Source organism: Ptychodera flava, chromosome 3 (genome assembly GCF_041260155.1).
Source record: "Ptychodera flava strain L36383 chromosome 3, AS_Pfla_20210202, whole genome shotgun sequence".
Classification (NCBI taxonomy): Eukaryota; Metazoa; Hemichordata; class Enteropneusta; family Ptychoderidae; genus Ptychodera; species Ptychodera flava.
This window is the reverse complement of record NC_091930.1, coordinates 41,818,596-41,845,604: the sequence shown is the minus strand read 5'-3', so window position 1 is coordinate 41,845,604 and position 27,009 is coordinate 41,818,596. Positions and strand designations below refer to the sequence as shown.

Below are 27,009 nucleotides of genomic sequence, written 5' to 3'. Positions count from 1 at the left end.
AATCTGAAGCTCCGTCGTATTTCACAATGGGTAGGAAATTGAAAAGGGCGACGAGCTTTATGTATCGAGCAGGGAAGGCAAAATGCAAGGGGAAGATAAGAGAAATAACCCTTATCGCTGTTATTATGTTAGTAGTATTTGTGATTTACCCTTCAGGAATATTAATTGTATTTTTTATTGTCAAACCATTAATGTAATAAATTATTTCCGCATATGACTTCCATAACTTCCTAACTATAAACAACTGAGATAAACGAGAAAACGACGAAAGAATATAATAGTCACGACAGAGGCTTGATCCATGTCGGTCGATCTGTTTCATTTTTAATGAGCCAGGGAAATACCATATCTGTAAATGTTTGAACAGAAGCAAGGCAATATCAGTTGTACAAATTATTATATTTGATTCTTCATCAATGCTACAAGTAACATCAAATTCAAATGTTAAGAACGCGTTGGCAAACATGTTAGTTATAGCGTCTTTCAAATTATTCTGAAAAGTCTATTAGACACCACAAATAAAATTACTTGCTTTGTGTTAACTTGAAGGCAGGTTTTCGCACCAAATAAGGAAAAGAAACAAAGTTGTCTGTGGTTATGAAGGCAAGATCACTTTGCACCTTAACTCCATCCAGGACATTTTTTATAAAATTAGTGTATTTCACTTTTGTTGTTTTTCTATTTTAATTTTCTTGTCGTTGGGATTGGTTATAGCTTAACGGAGGACGGCATAGGAAGATTACAAACGATTACGAACGCAGTTTTGTAGAGTTTGATAAAAATGTCCTGAGAGAGAGAGAGAGAGAGAGAGAGAGAGAGAGAGAGAGAGAGAGAGAGAGAGAGAGAGAGAGAGAGAGAGAGAGAGAGAGAGAGAGAGAGAGAGAGAGAGAGAGAGAGAGAGAGACAGACAGACAGACAGACAGACAGACAGACAGACAGACAGAGAGGAGGAACAGACAGACAGACAGACTGACAGACAGACAGAGACAGACAGACAGACAGACAGACAGACAGACAGACAGACAGACATAAAGAGAGAAAGAGAAGAGAGACAGACAGACAGACAGAAAGAGACAGAAGGGGATGGGAAGTTTCCCAAATATTTTAGTAGACTTAGAGAAAGCTATTGCATACTATATTTATTTCAACGTCATTGTTCATCAAGGTAAGAACAACTTTAATTTTACATCAAAGTACCATTACTCAAAATTAAGAAATAAGACTAGTGTGAAATCCAACGCCAAGGCATTTCGAAAACCTAATCAACAGAAGGTCGATTGCAGAACATAAACAGCGATAATGTTAACATCTCGTTATATGTCTTGTATAACCTTCTCTCTCTTCCCAGCAGAAAATTATTAAGAAACATCTTCTGACATATTTGTAGCCGGTGATCGTCGAAATGATGCGACACTGCTTTACTAAAAGTACAAAACATACAAATCATATGATAAATATATATATATATATATATATATATATATATATATATATATATATATATATATATATATATATATATATATATATATAAGCTGCAACCTGTTACATCATTGTCATTATTTTGTATTTAGATTAAAATTAGTTAACAGAAATGTTCTTATTCAAAAACGTTCGTTCACTCACGTATAATTTTTCACTGAGTGGGATTGCATGGGTAGGTTTCAGTATGGCAAATAATAAAGTGGTGCCGCACCCAAATATGGCCGCGCCCATGCAACTGAGTGATAAACAGCATAAAATGGTGCATGTACACATTTGAATCTTTACAAATACAATATAGTGCAACTCATTGAAAGGACGGGAAAGGAATTCACTCCACTTTGACAAAACATTATCCGTTTTTTTACATAATTTGTTAAGATTTTGAAAACGGCCGGAAATTTAAGATTAATAAAAATCTGTTCAATTTTTTTTGCCTATTCTGCCACAAGCAAATATTGTTGAGGTATAGATAATGACTATATTGTTCAATTTTTAGATTGCGATGACTATCTAAGGAAATTTGAGGTACCTTGAGTTCAGACAAATTTCGCCTTTAAGTCGTGAGAAGACATTGGTATCTCAAAGCATTGCCCGATTGATGGTTTTCATTCACGTCACAAGTTGGCAGTTTCGGAAGCTGTATCAAAGAAACCATGACGTACCGTTTCTAGACCTTGCGGCCCGTGAATTCTCCTCGTTTACCTCGTCGACAGGTACGGTCCAATAGGTTGTTTTGTCTTTACAGTGTGGCCCTATAACGACAGACATTGCCGTAACGTCTTCGAGCGGTCGTCCAGAGATCTGATCGGTTTCATTGTTGATTTCCATGTCCTCAAGTTGTTCATCTGTTTCCTGTTTGGATGAGGAAAATTGGCAGATATTTTCCTCGGTCACATCCATAATATATTTGATTATTTTTTTCCCCGGCGTGTCGAAAAAGTGTTTAGACCATTGGATTATTTAAAACGATCATGCTCCGCCGACCTTACCAAACCGACTGCTATATCCTCATAAATTAAGTGGTAGTGACCCAGCCCTCCCCCGCGTAATTTACCAGGTAGGTCAGGTACCGCTTTTGTACTCTCCAGGCTTCACCAAAATTGCAGAGCAGTTGAGTGAAGCAGCAATCTGAATTGCTCAAACACATCTGATGATATTGAAGGAAACAACAAACAAGCAAACGAACGCCAACGAAACTAACCGAATGGACAAAAAGACGGTCTTGCGGATTTTGCTCGGTCTTCATCATTAATTTTTGTGAGTTAAGTTAGCAAGTGCCTCTAAATTAAGGACGTATGCTTTTCCTCACCCTTCTTCAATTTTTATACAAATAAACCGCCGAAACCATTAGCTATTTAAAAATGAGGCCCCACAAATGGTAGAACAAAACATATTGATGAAGTTCTACGTCTGCCCCAGACCCCAACGCAAATTCCATCTTATTGCGATCTTACTTACTTCTTCACCGGCCTCCATGATTGCCTTCAGATCCACCGGACTAACCTCTGTATTTGCATCGTATCCTGAAAGGTAACACACTCCATTGGCTTCATCGACTAAGGCGTCCAATTTCTGTTTCAATTATAAAACAATAAGTACATTTTCTAATCATAAACAATATTATGACGTCGTAACTGTTTTGTCAATATTTCAGTCGGACATATGACTACTTCCACGATTAAAAAGTAAAAGTGGTACTACAAAGATTTGCAGGTAGTGAATTATCGTTGTTTTCACTAGTAATGATTACAGCATTAAGTAAGACACGACTGTTACCTTCCACTGAGTGTGGATTAAAGGAGAATGAAACAGATGCATCACAAAGAAGACTAGAAAAATAACCAAAAAAAAGTAAAACTGAAGGAAAAATTAAATGAGAAATTATCTGCCAGTCAGTCAGTCAGTCAGATAGTCAGCAAGTCTACCTGTCTGTCCGTCCGTCTCCCTTTGTCTATTTCTCTCTGTGTGTCTGTTTGTTTGCCCGCCCACTCGTCTGTCTCTGTCTGCCTGTCTCTCTCTATGTCTCTCTGTCTCTGTCCCTCTGTTTTTCACTCTGTGTGTCTGTCTGTCTCTGTCTCTCAGTCTCTGTCTATGTCTGTGTCTCTGTCTGTCTGTCTGTCTGTCTGTCTGTCTGTCTGTCTCTGTCTGTCTGTCTGTCTGTCTGTCTGTCTGTCTGTCTGTCTGTCTATCTCTCTCTCTCTCTCTCTCTCTCTCTCTCTCTCTCTCTCTCTCTCTCTCTCTCTCTCTCTCTCTCTCTCTCTCTCTCTCTCTCTCTCTCTCTCTCTCTCTCTCTCTCTCTCTCTCTCTCTCTCTGAGGCTCTCCATGGTATTACTGTGCATTCATAAGTTAAAACAAACCTTATTGACATCGCGCACGGTGTACGGGGCATCGGGTCCAGCTCTAACCTCCGAACCATCATCTGAAACAGCAAAGGCAGTCTTGTAGATCTCCTCACCTTTGTCGACGTTAACTTCGATAGAACCCTCGTAAGATTCATTGCCATGTTTCAACGTTACGGGATATTTCTGGAAAGTACATATATTTCAGATACTTAGTGAGACAATATTGTTTACCTTAATGGAAGTGTTTTTGTAAGTTTGTATCTTCCACACTTTGCTGCCTGTAAATCGACTGCTCATGTGTTTTGAAGCCATCATATTTGTCTGAAATTGTTGGAAAGACATCTAAAAATTAACACACCATTTTTATTCAGTGTAGTTAGTGTTATAGTCTGTTAAAAATGGTTTAATGAAAAAGCACCTGTAGGATATATTGGATAATCTACCAAACAAAGCAATCCGTGCATTAAAAAGTAAAAACTCAAGACCATCGTATTGAGGTTTCATCGATAGGGGACTTCTCAGATATTTACAAATTGAATAGATTACTCAGTCATGGTGCGTGCCTGCTTGAAAGAATCATAATATAGCATCAATCATCGCGAACCAGACTTTCAACTAAGCTCCGCCACGCCTTACCTCATGTCATGCACTAATGCTGCAAAGAAGCAAGTGGTTTATGTCGACGGGGCTTTTAGGGCACTATATGGTAACTTCAACATCACTCGTGTGAATACAACTTAATGAAAAACAAGACCATACAGTGCCATAGGAAGTAGACGCTACTTACCCGTGCAATACATGACGTCAGTGCAAGGACCAGCAATGCCACAATTCGATGATTGTTCCTTCGGGATACCATTATGTGCGCTTTCAAGTTTCGTTCGAAATTTACGTCCACAAGATGCTCAGTTCAGATAATATACTAACAGAATTAATTAAGAAACTAAAATATAACTTTTTAACGTCTTGTCCAGTTTTAATAAAGTTTCCCCCCTCCTTATCGTACAGCGGGCGTGACATCTTGCATAATCTTCTGGTGCAAGCTGTTGTAAATTGATCTTGGTTCGAGATAGTCTTTGGAAGTTTGGAATTAATCGTAGCTAGTGATCAGATACGTTAGTAGAGGGAGATATAAGCCTCGGAACCGAACATTTTAAGCATTTTAATCTCTTACTCGAACTTTCTCAGAGGAATCGAAAAAACCATCTTTGCCATATAGTTAGTTATTACAATCTTCTTTCATCGTTCACAGCTGTTCTGGACTAGAAAAACTAGTTACCTAAAATATTAATTTTGAGACAATTGTACATTAAGCTGTCTTATCTTTTTTAACTCACAAAGACAGGAAAAGAACTTTGGTTTTTTTCTAAAAAAGAAGACTTAGAAAAAAACTTCATTTACTCAATGAGTCACCAAAAGATGGAACATAAAATCGATGTAAAAATTCGAGCGTCAAAAACAGTGTTTCATTACAGAACAATTATTTTAACAAAGAACACGTACCTACCTGGGTACATTTGAGAAGTCAGTCGAACGTTTGGTGAAAGCTGTGCTAACTGGGATAATATAACATTTTTGCGGTATCCAGCGGCGAGAAATAAAAGTGCCGCTATTGAATATTGGTGATTTCACATGCTAGCACACTACAGGATGTAACCATATGCACGATTACGGGGAATCCAGGCGTGGTATTACAATCCGGGCATGTTTTACGCCTACACGTACAGAAGGGATATTTCATGTTAAGTATTCAGAAGATGTTTTGAATTTTTGAGATCATGGGATACTAGCTAATACTAATTTTGAAAAATAAATTAATCCGGCAAAATATCGATGTCACATAATCGCGTTACCATGGAACATTATGTATCAGTGTTTATTACACAGTTTGTGACAGACTATGTTGTTACAGAGTGGTCACGTTTACAGGAAGATCTGTCGACCTTCGGCATTTTCGTTAGCTTGCATTCTCTCTCTGTGTCTCTGTGTCTCTGTCTCTCTGTCTCTCTCTGTCCTCTCTGTGTGTGCAATGCGTAGCCATGTTTTTAATGTCGACAAGTCAGCACATGGTGCACCACAGGGGTGAGACACGGAGACTGTGATACACGTAAACCGCACACCCACATCCGTCATGAATGACATGTTGCATCACCTTGACTTTCAATCGACCGTACCTAGCGACTACGACTGGGTATAGCAGTACATTCAATGTACAAGCGGAACCGTAAAAAGTTACTCTGTTAACTGTGAGATGTCTCTAAAGTTTACTAATCGGTATGAAATCAACGGCTCACAAGTAAATATATCAGCGCACAAGGTAACAATTTGAACTATGCGCTTCAGGACTCGAAAACAGGACGGTCTTATGTAGGAACACTGCGAATTTTGTGCGCTTACAGGAGAAATGTGAGTAATTATTCAATGAAAAAAAGTTCCAAACTTTGAACTGCTCCCAGACTTTGTGAACCCAGCCCGGAGACTAGAAACTCGTAACTATTTTACTAGATAACTGATCTTTATTTTGTCTTCTTAACATTTTCCCACCCCTCGGCTCATCTTTTGCCTCGATCTTCCAAACTCTCACACAAATAATGAGTTGTAGTGTCCATACAAGGAAACATAGCTGAGTGTTTCCGTCTCCCTTCAATGGTATAAAATTAACTTGCAACAAGTTGCAAACGAAAACGCCGCAGGCCGACAACTGCTTTCTGCAAACACCGCTCCGTAACAACAAGGCCTGTCACAAACTTTGTAGCGCACACGGATACATCCTGCTCCATGCCAACGCGATCATGCGACGTCGATACACCGGTAATTAATATTTTTGCCGGGTTATTTTTATTCACATGTGTACAAAAGGCTTGAAGAAAGCTTTCGCTTCGGTGCGTATCGTAGATGTTGTTCGGGCTAAATAAATAGCAACATTTCATTTTCCGCCAAGATGCGTATTCCAATTAGGCTTACCTACGGGAGATTATATCGTGAACAAACACGGATTTGGCAAGTCACTACTTTCTCTTGAAACGGTTACACGTAAGCTCATGTTAAAGTGTGGTTGGGTACGTTACTGGCCTGGCATTTTTCCCTTTGTTTTAGCCGGATGTGGTCGATGAAAATGATCAAAACTATGGAACGGGGATATTAAGTGACTGATTTAGAAAACAAGACCTGTCAGGCTTGAAAGTCAGTACTGAGAAAACGACTTGACTCTTTCTTCCTACGGGTAAGATGTGGCTGCGAGTTGGATATTGCAATAATTGCTTAATTGGAATGTTACGTTCATACTTGAGTAACTGTAAATAAAAGTAGCGTGAAGAAAGCGAGAGGACAACACTAGTGAGGAAAAGTCCTATTGTAAAGATGAAAGACTGAATTTCGTGACAATTATTTCCACAAAAAGGATGGAGTGACACAGTCGTGTACTTTCTACGGGTAATTATGTATTCATGGTTTTTTTATGATTAATTACACAACGTTGCCTTATTGCTACATTGCCATTACCTCACAATATGCGAGTATTTTCACATGATGATTCACATTAATGTCACACGGTAGCTCAGGCCAAACCTTTCCAGATTACCATAACGGGATTATTGATTTTTACAACAGAAACGAAACCTCTCTGAAATGTTTTTGATGCAGTAGCGGACTACCAACTTCGTCAAGTAAAAGGTCAAGGTCAACGGTGAATAAAATGCGTCATGCATGCAGTGTTTGCAGCCTACAAAGCAAAATTGACAAAGTTTACTTAAAGATACTTCATTAAGTTTTTGCCTTAATTTTGTTTAAACATTGCTTAAAGGTATACAGTCACCTGTAATCTAAATATGCCCATATATCAAAGGGCGTTCCTCGGTATTCAAAATGCCCATGTGAGGGCGCTGTTTTTAAAAAGCGGCCACCCGCTTAATATCTGTGATTAAAATCTGAGTTTTTCTCTTTCCATGGTAACTTTGGCAAAATTGGAACATGTGGTAGTTAAAAGCTCTTTAAATCATCATGTCGTCAATATCGCGAAGAGCGCAAGGGCCGCCATTTGTATACTTTTTACTTTCATGTATTTCGTCAATACTCAAAAACTGATGACGTTTACTGTCCACATCTCGACAATTATCGCTAAATTTCTCGGTCGATGTTCTGCGCGAAACATCAACAGGATGAATGACTAGCGTGAAAGGTAATGTTTCGCATGGGGTTCTTGAAGTAGAACACTGAATATCGATGCACAATATGAAATCTCTAGAAAAATAAATATAATTGAAGATTCAGGCTATCGATGCAATAAGTTTAGGTCCCTTTCTCCTATTTCTGCCGTTGGGTGCGCTGTGTTCTTCACCAGCGCGCAGGCAGCGGCAGATTATCGGCAAGGAACAAACCATCGCTACAGTACCTTTAAGTAAAAATATGTTCAGAGCTGTATCCACAATCATTCATTCTTTACATTATGTATCGGATGTGGAGACTTCTAAGATGTGCATTTTCTAGAAGTGGAAGTGATCGGTCGGGGAGCACACTATAAGTCGTCACCGTTGCTGTAATAAAGATGTAAAAGAGGTGCTTACAATTAACAACTTGTTGGGTCAGCTTCAGTTTCTTGAAGCATTAGGGAGCGTTCAGTTAGTATGGCTGGAGATAGGCCCGCAAAAATAAATTCTTTTTGTGCATCTGTTAAAATAAGTTAACTCCCACCCATTACTAGAAAAATTGATGACCCACCTTTTAAGCCTTAAGACGACAGCAGTTTCTTGACCCCCCTCCCCACATGGCTTGAGGAAGTATTTATTCAAGTTTGAATGATAACACTGACCATTACCGGTCCATAGATACGCTATGACATCATGGAATAGAGACTTTTTTTGCAAGATCCTGCTCTTCTTCCAGAATTTGTTTACTCTGTATACTGTGTCTCAGAAGGTGAAAGAAGTTCTCCATCACTTGTTCTGCTGCCAATTTCACGGATTACAACATCATCATCCTCTTCCTCGGCAAAAAGGTCAGAGTCTGATATGTCACTGTTACTGCACCATAATGCTACATCCGGGATACTTTACTATAGTATTTTATGTTTATTTATTTTAAGAGTTTTAATACGAAAAGGTATATTTATATATATCTTCCTCATTACTAATTGGCATAAAAAACAACGTCGTTTATATTCCAATCTTGTATTTATCTAGATAAGTTTTATACACCTCCTTCCTTAAAATTGGTCAGGTAGTATCAACAGTTGTGTTATGCAACAGCACCAGGGGAACCTTTCACTGTAAGCCAGGTTTCAGTTTAACATACTGCTTGCACCTAATCATTGCCCAACCTCGGTTAAAGGCTGATAATAATTGTTCGTTGCCCTCAGCGTGCTCAATTTACAGGAAGACAAGCCTGTACAGCAGAGTTACCAATGCAAGATTTATATTTTACAGATAATACTTTTATTCAGATTTACAGTGAAATGACTTCAGAGAATAAAATCATGCAGAGAATCGTTCTTATTTCCCGGACTATTTGTGTACACTGAAACTGCCTTTTGACGGGAGGGATACTTACCCCCACCTCCTCTGTGCTGTTTGAACATTACATGATCCCCCCTTTGCAATTGTCAAATGTAAAGTGATCCCGGTATTTTGCCGGCCAAATCCCGGCCGTAATAACTCAAGGCGCCCTTAGAATCCGAGACCGCTACCTTATTGCTAAGTTTGTCTTGGCATTCTCTCTCTCTCTCTCTCTCTCTCTCTCTCTCTCTCTCTCTCTCTCTCTCTCTCTCTCTCTCTCTCTCTCTCTCTCTCTCTCTCTCTCTCTCTCCATGTGTTTTACACCATACGGAGGTTATTCTCGCATATGATAATCAAGTGTCATTGGTACCAAAATTGTTGATTATTTGTTGCTTTTTACCTTGACTGCTTCATACATTTTTGGCTATGGTTTCCTAAATCTAAAAGTTCTCACAAATATATAGCAAATTACACTAGGACGGTATGGCCACAGTTTCATCGACAATAAAAATGACGCAAAATGTGCAATTTGTAAGATGCTGACAGCATTCTGCTTTCTTAACTCTTTGACTTCCATGTTGTTCAGCGGTACCATTGAATGAAACAGAAACTTGAAACGATGATATTGCTTAAAGGTCAATTAGTGTTTGGGCCGTTTACGTCGAAAACACTTTACGAGAACTATGCCTGGTATTTAGGTCTTTCGCGCCAAGCCAAACCTTTGCTCAAGCTTTTCTTATGCAAGTGTTCAACTTTTCTTTTTCTTAGTCAAGAATCAATATCAGGGGTGAAGTCACCTAAGGTTGCAAATATTGGTACTAGAGAAACACATTTCCCAATTTTTACCGGTATTTAAAAAATGAATGTAATCCCCGCCTTAGTCTGTATGGGAAAATTTCCTACGTTCACAAGTTGAAACTAAGCCGGTGTAAACTTAATTTACCCCGTAAGCTTCAAAACGATCCCCGATAATTGGTAGGCCAATCTTATATTGTAGAAAGTTTCAGAGTCAGAATATCTTACTCCGAGGCGAATTGTACATTCAAGGCAAACGTAACTGACGTGAGGTCGCAGGCTCTTGTCATCATGACGCCCGATCATAATATCCGCGTGACCTACAACTCGGTATACTATACATGTTGGCACTTACCTTTTGACCTATTCGGAAGCTACCATATCAGGCTAATTAGCTAAAATCAAATAAGCAACTTTAATGGAAGACTTAACCCTCTGCCCTTCATCCAATCCAAACTAATCAGAGTATTCGAACACGGTCACTTCACACGTATTTCTAATGATGGTTAATGATATGGCTGCAGTTTTACAATCATTGCCAACAAGTCCAAACTTCACGGATCTCAATCGACAAAAGTCATATGACCTGTGTCCTAGCCTAACTCACTCAGTAGGAGAACAGACAGTCCAGTATCAGGGAGCCTATGCCTTGTGCAATAAATGGAAGTATGTGAACGAAGCGAGGCCATTGGCATGACTGATTAAGTGATTAACCAGCATAGGGGCGCGAGTGACAATTGATTTCTTTGCGGGAATCCTTTCACAGTCAAAGGTGCTATTTTATGAATTAATCTAACACGATACGAACGGAAACTGCTCCCGTGTTTCAGTATATATTGCAGTTTACACCGTTTTCTCCGACGGTATTTCCTTAAAATTTGCAATTTTATTAATTTGCATTAAGTGATTAGTGACATGAAACTGTGAAATGTATTTGAATGTGACGATTATTTGCTATATATTTACCAGTAGCGACCCAGTCGAATTTGAAACGGACATTATAATGACAAAGAAAAGCAAATTATACACTGTTTAGTAACTATACTAATTGTTAATGGGCATGAAACTGTACAATACGTCTAATTAAATTGTGATGAGCAATATATTTACAGTTTCATCAAATTTAATGCAATCGCCTTTGAAACCATGAAGACTGGAAGAACAGCGAGGGTGAACTATCACTTTGCCGTTAAATGGTACCGATTACAGGTGTCCCATGGAAATTAATAGGATTTTTGGTACAGTTACGTTGTCGGACCGGGCTTGTTGTCAGAGTATTTTTGATGCACTTGAAGTACTATGTACAAGAGAATCGAAGTAGTGCGGTCAATGGAACACATTGAAATCAGGGTTATGTACACACCTTAGAAATAAAGTACTATAAGTGTAATTACAACAGTCCAACATTGAAATGCGACTATGGATCGACAGCGAAGTTCGAATCACGTTTTCTCTACTTGCCCCTCATATCATAGTTTGGTCAATTCATGTCAAAAATGTTAGCACTTCACAAATACAAGATTCGTATGATAAGAAGTATTCAATGAAGAACATAGCGTTTAGTAGCAATATAGTACCACAGTATACAAACCTGGGTTGTTCTTAGTGGATGTCACATCATTAATTCTTGGGCTTGAATTGATGGCATCTTAAGTGTAAAAGCGCGAACAGAAGCGTGGGTGTTAGTGATGAAATCGAGCTTGGCCAGTGGGAGAACTCGGCCAGTTGCGAGCAATAGGAAAATACGAAGTGATAATAATGTAATATTATTTAAGGTAGTGACGTACCGTACGGACACTTTCAGATTTTTTCCTTGGAAAGCACCTTAGTCTAACACCTCCAATAGTGCATAACAAAGAAACACACACACAATAAACCAAAGGCATATAAAGGATCGGAAATACCAGACACGGATTTGAAGGATATTATCAAGGTTTGTCAATGCACAAAATTCAACCGGAAATCTTGGACTAAAACTTGAGCATAATTAATGTTGGAGTATGTCATTTTGTATGTTGTATATTAAAGCGCAGTGGTCGTCGCACTGCGCATGCTCCTGAGGGGGTCTCCCCCTTGTTGACAACATATCAGAGAATGCCGCATGAGGTCACGGGTTGATTATTATGTTTGCGATATTGCCGCTGATATGGTTGCTGATCTGTCACAAGCATACCAACTAACCAAATCTAACACGCAATAAAAGGTCAATTAATCTAAGTTAAATATCTGCTGAATGTTGAACAGTAATTACACGCTGGATTGAGAGATCACATTTGATCATGATTTTCTTGAATCAGTTGAATGGGGCTTGCTCGAGCCATGGAGCTAAACCCGTACGCGTGTATATGCCAACAGACTATCAATGACCGGGCTCTGGTCTACGACATCACTAGCAAGGACGAGAACTTTCATTTCAAGAAGCCCAACAGGAGTACATTTAACAAAAATGCAAGCTACAGAAATCTACAGCTCGCAGAGCAATGCAATGCAATGCTCGCAGCAGCAAGAGACATCTGTTCCGTGGTCTGCATGAACGTCGGTGTCACGAGAACCGGGTATATGGCGCGCTACACTCGGCTGTGGAGAATCCAACTCCACTACGAAGTTTACCCCGTTGGGGGTGCAAACGAGAATTCCGAGTACAGGTATCAAGTCAAGCGAAGGACCTTTCATAGGTCTTCTTGTTATGTAGGGGTTATCTCATTTGAAAGAGGATTCATACCTACCCGGCAATCAGGAGATACAACAACGAAGTTTGCGTATCACCGGTAGGCCTACACAAGCTAGCCGTTGGATCTCTGCCATGACCGTGCACAGGATCTCTCAATACGTCCTTATGTGTAGCCGTGCAATTATCCTGCCAAATGCCGCGAAAACCCGCTCGTTTTGTCTATTGTGTCCTGTCATTTGACTATTTCTTGCCACGTATTACTAGAAGAAGTAAGAAATGGTGATCGATAGTGGGTCGTGGGCAAGAAGTAAGAAATGGTGATCGATAGTGGGTCGTGGGCAAAGTCGTCGCGGGGCCGGTACGTTAGCTGGTTGTGGGACCGGATTCTCTCATATATCCGTGTACGTCAACGCGGTGACCTTCTCCCTTATCGAAGCAACAGCATCTCCCGTGTCCTGCTCTGGCTTGCCGATCATGGTCTTCAGTGTAATTTTTGTGGTATATATATATATATATATATATATATATATATATATATATATATATATATATATATATATATATATATATATATATATATACATTTTATATATATATATTTATACAATGTTGATCATTATAGTGATGTATTTTTACTGTGCTGTACATAGCATTGTGTACAACCAGCGTGACCGCGCGCGATCAAACCCATTTGTTCACTGTGACTGTATGCAGTAAACTCAGCGACATAATGTGCAGAGTGTCTCAATGTTCGTAGCCTTACATGAGTTTATAGATAGAAATACACCACTGAAGTTCGTTTCCGATCTTAATATTTTACTAATGCATGATATTGAGTCTTACAACGGCGTTAACAAAGTGAGGGACCGCTCCCATCTCACTCCGATTGAAGTTGAGAAGACTTCAGTTTACTAACATTTATGTTTATCAACAAAAAAATCGCGCACGCGCAGCGCGACGACCACTGCGCTTTAAAAGGGGAACTCAAAAGATTTAAATTTATCGCCTGAGACTTTACATTCGGGACCAATGGAGATTCATTGCGCCCGGTTCTATGAGAGTTGAATCATCAACATGTCTTGTGGAAACTGTTCTTGTAGACAAGATGACCTGGCAATATTCTACGTTAGCTAAAGGTCGTCACGTCAATCAAAAGTCAGAAATTTGACAGGTAATCCTAATATTATCAGCACAATTTGCATACGGAAGCACGCTATATCGTGACAATGGATGACTCAGCGTTGACATTTCTGTAGCGCAGTCGTTAATCTCTTTCTGTCCTTCGATGACTGTGTTGGTATAAGTTTTCTATGTAGATAAACCATTTTGAGAATATGAATCATCGAATGGGTTCGTATTACTACAAAATTACAGAAGCAGTGAATTGACTCACGGCCGGAACTCAGTTTCGCTTCAATTCTATAACAATGCATCTCGTGACAACGTCTTAACAGCTGCAAATTTAAAGGACATGTTACTTTGAGCAGAGGCAGTAGATCTGGCCCCTCCACTGAATTTGTTTTGAGCAATGGCAAACGGTTTCAATGTAGTACGACATTTCGTCAAGTGTTATAGTGATGCCAAAGTAAGTACCCGTACTAGGTGCCACTTAGATTTGGCCTTGCCTTTCCTTCCTTCTTTTATAAAATTGAAATAAGATTGAAAATTATAAGATTAAGATTATATAAGATTATAAGATTATAAGATTGAAAATAAAAAATTCTCTCCGGAAACTCAATACCAGAGAGCATGACGTTATATAATTACATGTAAAATTCATGATCATTTGATCCAACCAAGTCCAATATTGTTTCTAACTCAAATTAGTAACCATGCATTAAAAAGTTGACATTATCAAAACAGGTTGCGCCTTTTTACACATAAGTCAAACTTGAAGATGAAATGTGGCCACGTCGTGTCCTGCCGAGCCTGGCATTTGATGGAACAATTAACATGTGAATAGCATACAAACATGATAATCTCATATACGTGCGATATTTGAAATAAATGCTCCTATCGACCTAATTTTTGGATGACCAGTATATCTCCCTCCCCTATAGGGCTGCAGCTAACGATCACGTGATGTATGTGAGATTCAGAGACGCCCATAGACTGGCGTAGACAGTGTCTTAGTGCAGATTCGTTGCCAACAGTTTACGAACTTTGCAGAGAGAGAGAAAAGTTGTAAACCTAAAATCTCTTCAGACATGGCCACACCAAAAACGTCTTATCTTGTCCACGGTATACCTGGCTGTATCGATTATGAGACAGCGAAGACGAAGATCGAACTCTTCTTCCAAAATCTACTGATGAAGTCTGAAGTGGAGGTCGAATCAGTGAAACCTCACGTCTTGCCTTCTGACGATAAGACTGAACAACGGATATTCATTGTTGAATTCGATGGCTCGAAAGGTAAGCAGAAATGCCCTTAAGGTGGACAGATAGCCAAATATCTACAATTCTTTTCTGATCTACCGCTTGTGGGGGCTCATTTTAAAGCTCTTGGAGAAATATAAACTTTTACCGCCTTCTTTTTTTCGAAAATCCAAAATGTTAAGAACATGGTGTTGGCCGCCATTTAAATGCCAAATATCGCAAAATGTCGGGTTTTGTTTCGCTTGTTTCAAACTTTGAACAACTTAACCTCTAATTTTTATCGTTGATTTGGTTAGACAACCGTTGAAAGTTTCATTCAGGAAAGGTTGAGCATCAGTTAAGTCTTTCACTTTTGGGGCGCTTACTACCCTAAGGTAGAACGCGCCTCAGGGACAGATATTCGGACTGTCAAACTTTTACAATTCTTTTCTGATATACCACTTGTTGGAGGTCGTTTTAAAGGTCCTTGTGTAAGAAAATATTTCACTTGCTTATATTTTTGAAATTCGAACTTTATTTTTCTCCAAAGAGAATTGATGCCGGCCATTTCGAATTCTACATATCGGTAAACAGGTTATTAGTTTCTCTAGTACCAAAATTTGCATGGTGATCCCGATTTTTATTCTTGGTTGTTCAAATGAACATTTGAAAGATTCATTGCTAAAAGGTTAAATTGTTTCACTTTCGAGGCGCTTACTGCCTTAAACGTCAAAATTTCTCCGAATTGAGACAGTGTTTTTCTGTTATGATTAGCTCGGTAATACTACAAATGCTGGATACGTTTTGGTATGTTATCGTATTCATTTCGATCGCAAAAGACTGACCGCTCTGTTGATGTTCCGAATAAAACACCATATTCAATGTTTCAAATTACCCATGTGCAGCGGCTGAGCAGAACTTTTGCCGTAGAAGCATTTATTTTCATCAAGGTAAACTTTGCAACTTAATTCGCAGTCAGGAGGATTTTCCAAATATTTACAAAAACATAGCTAGAGAACTTTTTGTCACGTATTAAAGATATTCGGCAAGATTTATTTTATATGCTTTACGTTGTCAAGGGCCAGACTCAAGTTGTAAATTTTGATCGCTCGTTTTATTATATATGTTTATATTGTGTAAAGCGTAAGTTCTTGTTTAACTAACGAAGGCGTGTTCGAAAGCACACTATTTGCCTCGTCAACACAGTTTATATCATTGTAAAATGCGCTGCCATTGGTAACATTTTGACTGTACTACAGACATATATTTATTTGTATAAAGTATAAATGCAATGTGGAGCTGAGTTGAGAAGCTTAAAGTTTTTATTTCAACATTCTGTGGAGAGTACAAAAAAGTCTGAAAGTAAGAATCACAATAAAGGACTTGACAAAAAATACTGGGATGGGGTGTAAAAGGGTTTGACCCTAGATTTTTAAGGACAAAAAACCTTGACTCTGCCCCTCGTGCGACAACATATCAATAATATGTACCTTAATTGACATATAATATCTCATTTGACATTTGACTTTTCGAAAAATACTTAAAACTTACAAATAATCACTTCCAACAACGTATATATATACATACATATATATATATATATATATATATATATATATATATATATATATATATATATATATATATATATATATATATATATATGTTTCTTGTTCAAACTTGCACTTTCAAAAACTACAGCCTAATCAAGTACAGGCACATACATGATCAGGTATTGATACGAGCACATATACATATATACACCTCTTTGAAACTTGGTGATAAATTGTGAACAGTTTCCTATCTGTGTACGTACGTACATACATACATATATATATACATATACATATACATATATACACCTCTTTGAAACTTGGTGATAAATTGTGAACAGTTTCCTATCTGTGTACGTACGTACATACATACATACATACATACATACATACATACATACATACATACATACATACATACATACATACATACATACATACATACATACATACATACATACATACATACATACATACATACATACATACATACATACATACATACATACGTAACTACATACATACGTAGCAATATACATACATATTGAAGCTGCTGTTTTAATTTTACAGGGAGGACAATGCTTACAACTCCAGTTCATGTATTGTCATACCTTTCGAAACCTAATAAAAAACATTCATAGACAATATTTTAATTTCGAACAGAGGCTGTTCAATCAAAGTTGCCATCGGACGGCAGTGACTACGATATATTAATCAAAGGCAAGAAAGTGAGGTTAATGCTGGAAACTTTCCCTCAGGACTCTGACATCGTCCCGACGAATTCAACTTTTGCAGAACAGTCGTACAGAAAAGCAACTGAGCGGGTGAGTTGAAATTATATACAATGTTGTTCTAACGTGCTGTCACGATTGACAAGTAGGCAAAAGGGGGAGTCAAAGACGGGACTGGTGCATAGCGTAGTCTGAAGAGCGTTAACAATTTGTCCAATCTTGACCTGAAAAATTGATGTGGAAATTCACCTCAGGACTCTGACATCGTCCCGACGAATTCAACTTTTGCAGAACAGTCGTACAGAAAAGCAACTGAGCGGGTGAGTTGAAATTATATACAATGTTGTTCTAACGTGCTGTCACGATTGACAAGTAGGCAAAAGGGGGAGTCAAAGACGGGACTGGTGCATAGCGTAGTCTGAAGAGCGTTAACAATTTGTCCAATCTTGACCTGAAAAATTGATGTGGAAATTCACTGCAGCGAACAAAATGTGACAAAAAGGGTACACTTGCAAAGTCCGCTGTGCAAAAAGGCATTAGGTTAAAGTTGAAACCCAGTAAGATGAATGATGGAAAGCCAAATCAAATAGTCGTCCATCCAAATATGAATCAGTCACGCCACTTCTACAATATTTCAATACTTGACCTTAGTAAGGTCATATCATATGTTGTGTTTTGTTTGTTAACATTGGTATCCAGGTAATTCATACACACCTTTGTCTGTGTGAATGGTGTTATTGTGGCCTTCCGCGTACTGGTCGATGTCTAAATCATTTCTATTTGCGTACCTTGCTGTAAGAAAGGCAAGATGAGCTCGCTGAAACTTTTAGTCCGCCGGATTGACGATTGAATTCTCAAGTTTCCCTCGCTGACATCTGTGAGAATTCGTCAGATCGTCATCACCAGTGTCCCGGACGATCACTTGATTACAACAGTTATGATAACGAGCCATAAACTGGGATAGCGCAGTCGGAACTTGCAAGACACTACTCTCAGGGTACAGCCAAATGCTACTGGAGATGAAGAGCACCATGACAAGGAAGGTGAAGACCTGGACAGATCATCAGTTGAGGCTCTCATGAGAAATGCTTCGATGCGGACGTTAGCGGCACTGTGCTGTTACCACCTTATTGTCCTTATTCAAATGATTTACATCCTGTACATTATATTTAAGCAATAACCCCCGCCGCAGGAGGGTATACACGAGATTTTGGTACAATGCGCGACATATAGCACGAGCCGATAGGCGAGTGCTATATGGAGCGAATTGTACCGTGTACTTGTTGTCTTACTTGGGTATTTTCATAACTCTAAGCGCCAAATGCAGAAAACGGACGTCTGAGAGATCGAACGTCGGAAATTCTGCGCCCGAGACCGAGCATTTTTATAAGTTGGGATTCCGTACAGGCAAACAATATCCTACGATAAATACGCATTACGTCCATATCGACATTGCATTTTATTCGCATGCAACACGAACGATACTTGCAAAAATACCTGCTGCACTCACACAGAAAATGGGTCAAGAGTTCAAATCAAAAGAAAAAAGTAACAATTTTTTTCGTAAATTTACATTAAGAACAATAGTCCTGGCATTTTTGGCATACTGAAAATAGATTTGTCTCATTCTGTACCACCGTCGCAACATTCAGTGGTGGCACAGTGAAGTTACAGGATCTATTTTTGATGGATAATTTGGACGTTAATTGTACCAGAAAACAAGCAGTTTTAAAATAATCCAGACGTGCGATGACTGAAACTGTGATGAACAGTTGTGCAGATTCTGAGTGTGTTGCCCGATGCAGGGAGAGCTGGACGCTGACACTGCCGTTGCATTTGATGTCAAATATCGTCGCAATCGCCAGGAGTCATCCCATTGTTATTTTGAACTTCTTGGTCTACATCGTTAGGACATCCCGATCTGTTATAGCCCAAACTTTGGTAAAGAATATCTGACACACTGTTACTGTGTGGAAGTGTCAATTTATTTGTGTATGAACGAATACTATCTTCATTTTAAAGAGCGGTACGATACATTGCGTCTCGATTCCCGAAATATCAAGCAAAGTGCACGGTGCACTGTCGCCCTAATATTTGTGTGCATCACACCCCAAACGTGCTGCTTCAGAGATGTCTTTCATCATCGATCCCAACTTATTTACACCAAGAGGTGAGTTACAGACCCATACTTTATCTTTGTATCAAAATTCGGTCTTCGGTCTTTGAAACAAAGTGGACTGTTTCGGTCTTTCTCGAGGGTCTATGATTTACGTTCAAATACACCGACCGGACAATTTTCGAAAATGCTGGTTTAGGGGCTCGTTTTAGCACTGCTATCAGTGCTAAAACAGTATTTTAGCATCGGTGGAGTGCAGCTCTCATCCAATCAGAATGGCGCATGGTAGCATGATATAATATAATTTTGATTTTGCTCAGTTTTTTTTTTCTTACCACATCAATCTCGTCTTGTCAGTCAACTTTATGTTCTTAATTTACTCCGTTTAAATTGCTTTGGTATATGTAATGATGGTCTCCCATGACAAATGGAGTATTTGTTTAATGAGTCATAGACCATTGGTGTCGATAACGAGACGTGACATGCTCATGGTGCTGCAAATAATGTTGCAAGCATGCTTCATAATTATTTTGAAGAGCATGGTTTGAGAAAGGATGGTTGCCATCGCCATGCAGATAATTGTGCTGGGCAAAATAAAACAAGGGCCTTAAGCTTATACATGATATATAGGGCTAACTTACATGATTAGATTCATTGTCATTTCTTAGCACCTAGTCGCACAAAATATTGACACCTAATTGGTCAACAACAATGACTCGTTATTTTCACTGATACATTGATTATATTGTAATGTTCCTGTGTTGGTACTTCTGACAGTAACGAAAAAGGCGACTGTTTTCCTTTTTTAAGTGACTCGACCAAAAATCTTATCAATACCAAAAGTGTATCTGTGATTATTGTTTCGGTGAAATACGCCGTTTTTATCCTAGAAGTTATAATTACACAGTTGTGCAGCTGGTAGATATTTTATCAAGAAGTTCAAGGGTAGAGTAAGTAATATATTATGCAAGCCAGAGTTCTATTTATAAGTCCATAATCATGTAAATTCACGTGGTATCTATGGATAAGTTTTTTCCCCACAGTGTTTGAAACCCTATAGACTTAATTTATTTTCGATTTACCAAGGATAATCTAGTGTTGCGTATGTGAGAAAACTGGTCACAGATGATGAGCACTGCAGATCGTGTTTAGAGAAATTTTAAAATGTCTCCATCACCACAAGTCAAGCCATCTTTGTTGCCACCTTGTGGATTGAGTCTAGCTCAGTGGAGAGAGTTCCATAATAAAATTGTTCCATTTGTGAGACCACCACACAACAATGTAGTTTGCCCTGAGAAGTAGATCTAGTATTGTCAGCTGAGAAGTTACCTGCTGAAAGAGGTTACCTCATGACTACTTGTACATGATAAGTTTACCGTTATTATAATGCACCCCGTCTTCTTTGTGCCTGGCATTTCAGCGCGTTTCAGCTTTTTGAATGTCATCATATTGCAAGTTGATGTTTCAAGTTCGATATAGCGGTAGGGATGCAATTCATTGTCATTTCCTTCAAAAATACATCGTTTTGTATTTCCAAATCGAGCCATGAAAGAACCTACTGGGTACCGCTCATTTTTTGTGTTGAACGTGCGTGTCCAGTGCAGTACAGAGTAAATGTATACAGTATACAGATTCAGGGCCGCTAATGCCGGACGATGCTCAATTGTTTCAAACTCAGTTTACATTTCCTTTTTTATTAGTTTTCTACACCTGCAAATTCACTGGTAATGCCAAAACTGTAAAATAATAGCAATAATGGATCCCCTCCCTGCCTATAATGGACTCAAGCAAACTTTGCACTCCATATTTTATTCGGCTTCGCCTCTTACTTTATGCCGTGAAAAGTTTGCTTTTGTCCATTATGGACCTAAAGGGGGTACAGTATTGCTTAGATAGAAAGAAAATACTTTCTCAGCTTTTTCCCGGATATTCCCAGACCAATTTCACTTCACAATGACTCAGCAAATGGTTTCTTAATCTATAATCAGAACTCAGTTACTTGTTCTATGTTAGTTGAATTGTAAGCGTTATAAAATGGCAACTTCACCTTTAAGACTAAAGTAATTTATATGTATATCACAGATGTTATAGAACTAAAATCTGTTTAAAATCATATCAATGCTGATTTGCCATGCACCATGGTGATATATTGTACACTATACTGAAAAAATGGGAAATGCCATCACAAATTTGAATGATCTCCAACAGTATCATACTGTGATGTAAGCCTTTACAAAACCGACTTTAATGTGTGCTACTTCAACAGGAGCACTTGGGAAGCAGTCTTCAGTCGCAGAACGAAATTGAAGACAAGCAGGATGGACGCCACTACCCTACGCTAGCGAGAAACAAGTCTTGCCCACAGTCGCGCACGCCATCCAAAATGGATGAAGACGTCGTTTCTTCAAAAGGTGAACTTTTGTACGATAACGACGGAGAAGGTTTGTTGGTGATCATATTTTAAACTTTCTAATGCTTTGCTACCGTTTATAGGGTACGAGGCCGATACCATATTTTAGAAAGAAGACTTGCTCGAAGATGAAAATCAATGGTGTTCATCAATTAGCACGTCATGAAGGAGCTCTTTATATTTGCGTTGCTTCATTCCACTCACACATTTCGTATAATAAACTGAAGTGACAATTTTCAATGACGCCGTAATCAGCAAGTATATCACCTTGTCCTTCCAAGCAGGTTTACCATTTGTGTGATATTTTACCTGGCGAGTTCTTTGTTTGTGAAAACAGGACACGATACAAGTGATGACGAGGCGATGTCCCAACAAACTACCATAGAAGTCACAGGCTTCAAGTCACAGACGAGTATGGAGCATTTAAAACTGTACTTTGCCAACAGGGATGTCTCGGGTGGTGGTAAAATACTGGAAACTAAAAAGACGAATGGCCGCTTGCATGTAACCTTTAAACATTTACGAGGTGAGCATACAAGAAACTTGGCTAGCCATGATAAGTTCATAGTATGGCACACAATATTAAGTCCTCATCTTGTATTATTATGACTTGATCGTGGACATTTTACTATTCGTGGATTTCACCACTGTTAGGTGCACCTTAAATGGAAAAAGTAACAGTAGTATGATCGTTTCTATATCTTTTCAAGACTCGACTATATAATAACCCCATTGGTGGAAGGATAAATTCCACTGTAGGAGTAGAATGAAGTGACCTTTTGTGTGCGTTTGTCTTTTGAACGCACTTATTATCACCCCATAAGTAGAAGGGTATTATTACTCCAAGATATAAGGAACAATTTGAAATAGATTAACTCATCTCAGACAATATGCCTATGGAAATAGAAATTAAATTGATGATGATGATGATGATGATGATGATGATGATGATGATGATGATGATGGAGGGAGGGAGAGAGAGAGAGAGAGAGAGAGAGAGAGAGAGAGAGAGAGAGAGAGAGAGAGAGAGAGAGAGAGAGAGGAGAGAGAGAGAGAGAGAGAGAGAGAGAGAGAGAGAGAGAGAGAGGGAGGGAGGGAGGGAGGGAGGGAGGGAGGGAGGGAGGGAGAGAGAGAGAGAGAGAGGAGAGAGAGAGAGAGAGAGAGAGAGAGAGAGGAGAGAGAGAGAGAGAGAGAGAGAGAGATTTTCATCACTCAGGAAAAGGTGGCGGTCAATCATTCATTGCATAAGGTTGTAAGGAATGCAGGTGTCAACCTTAGGGTTCAACAGAGAGAACTATTAAGCAAAAAAGTCTAACTGCAGCAGCTCTTGGATTGACAGTGATGGCAATCGCACTTGCCTCATGCTGGGGGTTAGGGTGGTGTTAAGGTTAGATATAAAACAAAATATTGAAATGCTTGAGCCAATTACATTGAGCGATTGTTAAGCGACTTATGATCGTGTTTGCTAGCGATGGGTCTGTCACCAATTTTATAAAAGAGTTTCTAAGTACACAGATATAATGTGAACATAGACAAGTATTAGCCAAATTACGTCGAGTTATAGGGCTTCTGTTATCAGTTTAACCAGAGCAAGAAGAACAAATTAACACTAAAAATTAAATTGTGAACTGATAACGCTGATAGTATTTTAAAACCAAATGAAGATGCTAGGTTTATTTTTCATTCCCTCTGTCATAAATACAGACGCGGATAGGGTCTTGGACGGACGAGTCCACAAGGTAGACGATGCTATATTATTTGTGAGAAAGGTAACACCATGCCGAAGAGCACCAATCAACAAGACGAGTTTTCTTCTTAGTGGATTACCTCCCGGAACTAACAAGGCAGAGTACGAGCTGCTGTTATACCTTGAGAATTGCACAGGCAAACAAGGCCCGGCGTTAAAATACGCGGAAGGATACGAAAATGCAATGGTGACTTATCCGACTAAGATCCATGGTAGGTTTTCTTGTTCTTGTGACCGAAGTAGCATTTTTCCTGAAAGGTTTGCTGGCAAACACAAAATGTCATACAGAGATGGCCACATGCAGGTTTGTTCAAGTTAATGTTAAATCATCATACAATGTATTTTGGGCAATCATTTGACGACGTTCTTTGAAAAGTTCACAATGGGGTAGTTTACAATTTTTGGTCTTGGTGGTATTTGTTACACAGGTTGTAAAGGATTGCCATACTCTGTTTTGTTCAAAAGTACATAAAGCATATGCGAGATGGAAATTTTCATAATATTATGTCATTTGCTTGCAAAAAATTTCAGTCTCCTTAAAAAGCGTTTACTAAACAGAGTTAGACTCATAGGTCCTAGTATATTGTTACAGCAGAGCTTTATTTCATACAAAAACGCATAATTTGCATTTTGTAATTAATGACAATAATTTTTGCACTTATGCTTTGGTTTCAATCTAAATTAAATAAAATATGTGAACGTGGAAGTTAATGGTTTGATTTGCTTTCATATTATGCCCAAATGTCTCGATTTCTAAATCTTCTAGTCGGATACGTTCATTATTTTTGCTTAAGCAATTCCACTGATCAAAATGGAGCACATGGTCATGGACACTGCCACTTGACGTTGCTTAGGTTCATTTCAGTACTGTACACAGGACTATAAAATATCCTTATTTATTTCGGAATAGTTGCGTTATTGTTCTGTTAGTTTCATAACACTAGCCTGTAAAAGGTCATTCTTCATTTTTTTCAATTCCAGACTTTGAAAAACTAAAGCAGAAGATTGAACAAAAGCCATTCCGAAATGCCAGATTGTCCTGTGAAACTGTTCGTCATTCGAATTGTGTTATGGTGAGCAACCTTGCAGAGGAGACGACGACTGAGCCACTACTTTCGTTTTACTTTGAGAGTAAAGGGAGTGGAGGAGGTGAGGTAGAACGTGTAGAACTTAATAAGGAGAACGCCTCTGCCCTCGTGTACTTCAAGAACTTTATGGGTGAGTGAGTCTCAATGAATTGTCTAATGTTCATATGTATGGAATGATTTTGGTGTTTACTTAACAACAAAGATAAATAATGATTTCGATCAATCATTCTCTGTTTTGCCATGACGTCCAAAGAAGTTGGTTGGTGCAGTTAATCAATATGGACACTCGACAAGAACCCGGTATTGATTGTTTTTTTTGTTTGTTTCTGTGTTTCATCTTGTCATTGTTATACAAATGAAAGTATACCACTAGGATGACCTTTTCCTATGATATTAAGGGCTCGTGGTAGGACGACATTTTGTAACTTATGTGTTTCATATTTGTAGAATGTAAACTAACTTGTATTTGTTTCGTGTTCTTTGACTCTGCAGATGCATTGAACGTTTTGAGTAAAAACGCATAAGCTAGGTGACACAATGGTCCACGTGGAATCGTTCTATGACTTCCTAGGACGAGGTATCCCAGACTCTCATACCCCTGATGTTGAAGCTGAAACTTCGACTGTAATACCGCTCACACCTTTACAGGTCAGGCAGCTTGCTATCTTAGACTTTCCGAGCATTGCAGAGAAAGATTACGCCAGTGCCAAATTATTATAGATCATGAAATAGTTAGAATAGATGGTGACATGGAAAACGTGGACCATATCAAAACCATGGCATACAAGTTCCTTGCTGATGTGAAAGTCAAACTAGTGCCATCTTCTCCATTTGCCACATTTCTGAGTTCAGAGAAAGCGCGAAGTCAGCTTACCCATGTATTGAAAGACAGTGGCGTTCTTGCTGTTTATGATTCCCAAGGAGGGGATATCACCATCTCCGCTGTAAATCAAAATGATCTCCATGCAGCCGCTGACATCTTATATGCCAATGTCCATCAGAGAGTCTTGAATGTACCCAGCGAGTCGCATTCTTGTCTGCGCGGACCTGGTTGGCAGGTTTTTGTGAACAAGGCAGAAGAGAAGTTTGAGGTTGCGGTCGAATATTTTACGAGCCAGTCTGACAGAGTGACAATCACCGGATTTATCGATCACGTCGACGGAGCTACGGCGGACATACAAAGATACATCGACTGCAATACAACCATTGACAGATTCATCGATGTCGCTGGAGGAAAGGTTGAATTTATGTTCAAACATATGAAAGCTGATCTTGGCAAGCTCACCGAAACTGGTATCGAGATCAAGAAGAAGAAAGACGAGAACCCTCGTGCTACTGGGGTGATTATACATGGTACAAAGCAAAACATTGACAACGGTGAAAAAAGTATCAGGGAGTATTTGGACGCAATCTGCCATGAAAGGCGTTATATGAATGAGCCAGGAATTGCAAGACTTTTCCAGCAAGAAGGGGGTCAAGCACACATCCGCTTCGTGCAGGAACAGAACAGATGCATCATAGACGTTTCAATATGTAGGGATGGTCGCACTGGTCTTACAGAGGAAATAGAGGCACCTCAAAGATTGCACTCCAGTCTTACCACTGTCTGCCATGTTCACCTGTATGCTGGGCCAAGGGTACTTGTGATGAAAGGAGATATCACTAAGATGCGGGTCGATGCTATCGTGAATCCAGCTAATAATAGGCTGGACCATGGCGGTGGGGTTGCCAAAGCTATCATCGATGCAGGTATACACAACAAAAGACCTAAGGAATAACATATAATCTATCACACAGCTCCGAATGTCAAAATCATGACATGGAAAGAGCGCGAGAGAGAGAGAGAGAGAGAGAGAGAGAGAGAGAGAGAGAGAGAGAGAGAGAGAGAGAGAGAGAGAGAGAGAGAGAGAGAGGAGAGAGAGAGAGGGAGAGAGAGAGAGAGTGAGAGAGAGAGAGAGAGAGAGAGAGAGAGAGATGAAAGAATGACTGTAGTAACGGAGGGAGTTATTCACAAAAGAAAAATTACACACAATTTACACACTCATAGGAAAACTTGCATATCAAGACTAACCAAACGATAAAGGAGGTGGCAGAAAGAGACAAAGAAACAAGATATCACGAAATGCGTGGAATTACGTAGACATGTCTTTCTATGTTACCAGGAGGAAAGATCATCCAAGAAGAAAGTAAACAACATCATTGAAAATCGAGGGAAATTACTGGATG

General features: G+C 39.1%; 2 protein-coding genes across 2 annotated transcripts; one reads left to right on the top strand and one right to left on the bottom strand.

Moving 5' to 3' along the window:
- Positions 1–1,132: 1,132 nt before the first annotated feature.
- On the bottom strand, positions 1,133–4,797 carry LOC139126614 (uncharacterized). Its single transcript, XM_070692672.1, has 5 exons — positions 4,616–4,797; positions 3,844–4,011; positions 2,944–3,057; positions 2,148–2,337; positions 1,133–1,421 (listed from the first exon to the last, which is right to left on the bottom strand). The coding sequence occupies exons 1-5, from the start codon at positions 4,685–4,687 to the stop codon at positions 1,303–1,305; spliced, it is 663 nt and encodes a 220-aa protein (XP_070548773.1). The 5' UTR covers positions 4,688–4,797; the 3' UTR covers positions 1,133–1,302.
- Positions 4,798–20,702: 15,905 nt separating this feature from the next.
- On the top strand, positions 20,703–25,503 carry LOC139129310 (protein mono-ADP-ribosyltransferase PARP10-like). The gene is made up of 6 exons (XM_070694947.1): positions 20,703–20,798; positions 21,805–21,979; positions 22,286–22,474; positions 23,653–23,907; positions 24,677–24,913; positions 25,355–25,503. Exons 1-6 carry the CDS (start codon positions 20,703–20,705, stop codon positions 25,501–25,503), a joined length of 1,101 nt encoding a protein of 366 aa, XP_070551048.1.
- The last annotated feature ends 1,506 nt before the right edge of the window (positions 25,504–27,009 follow it).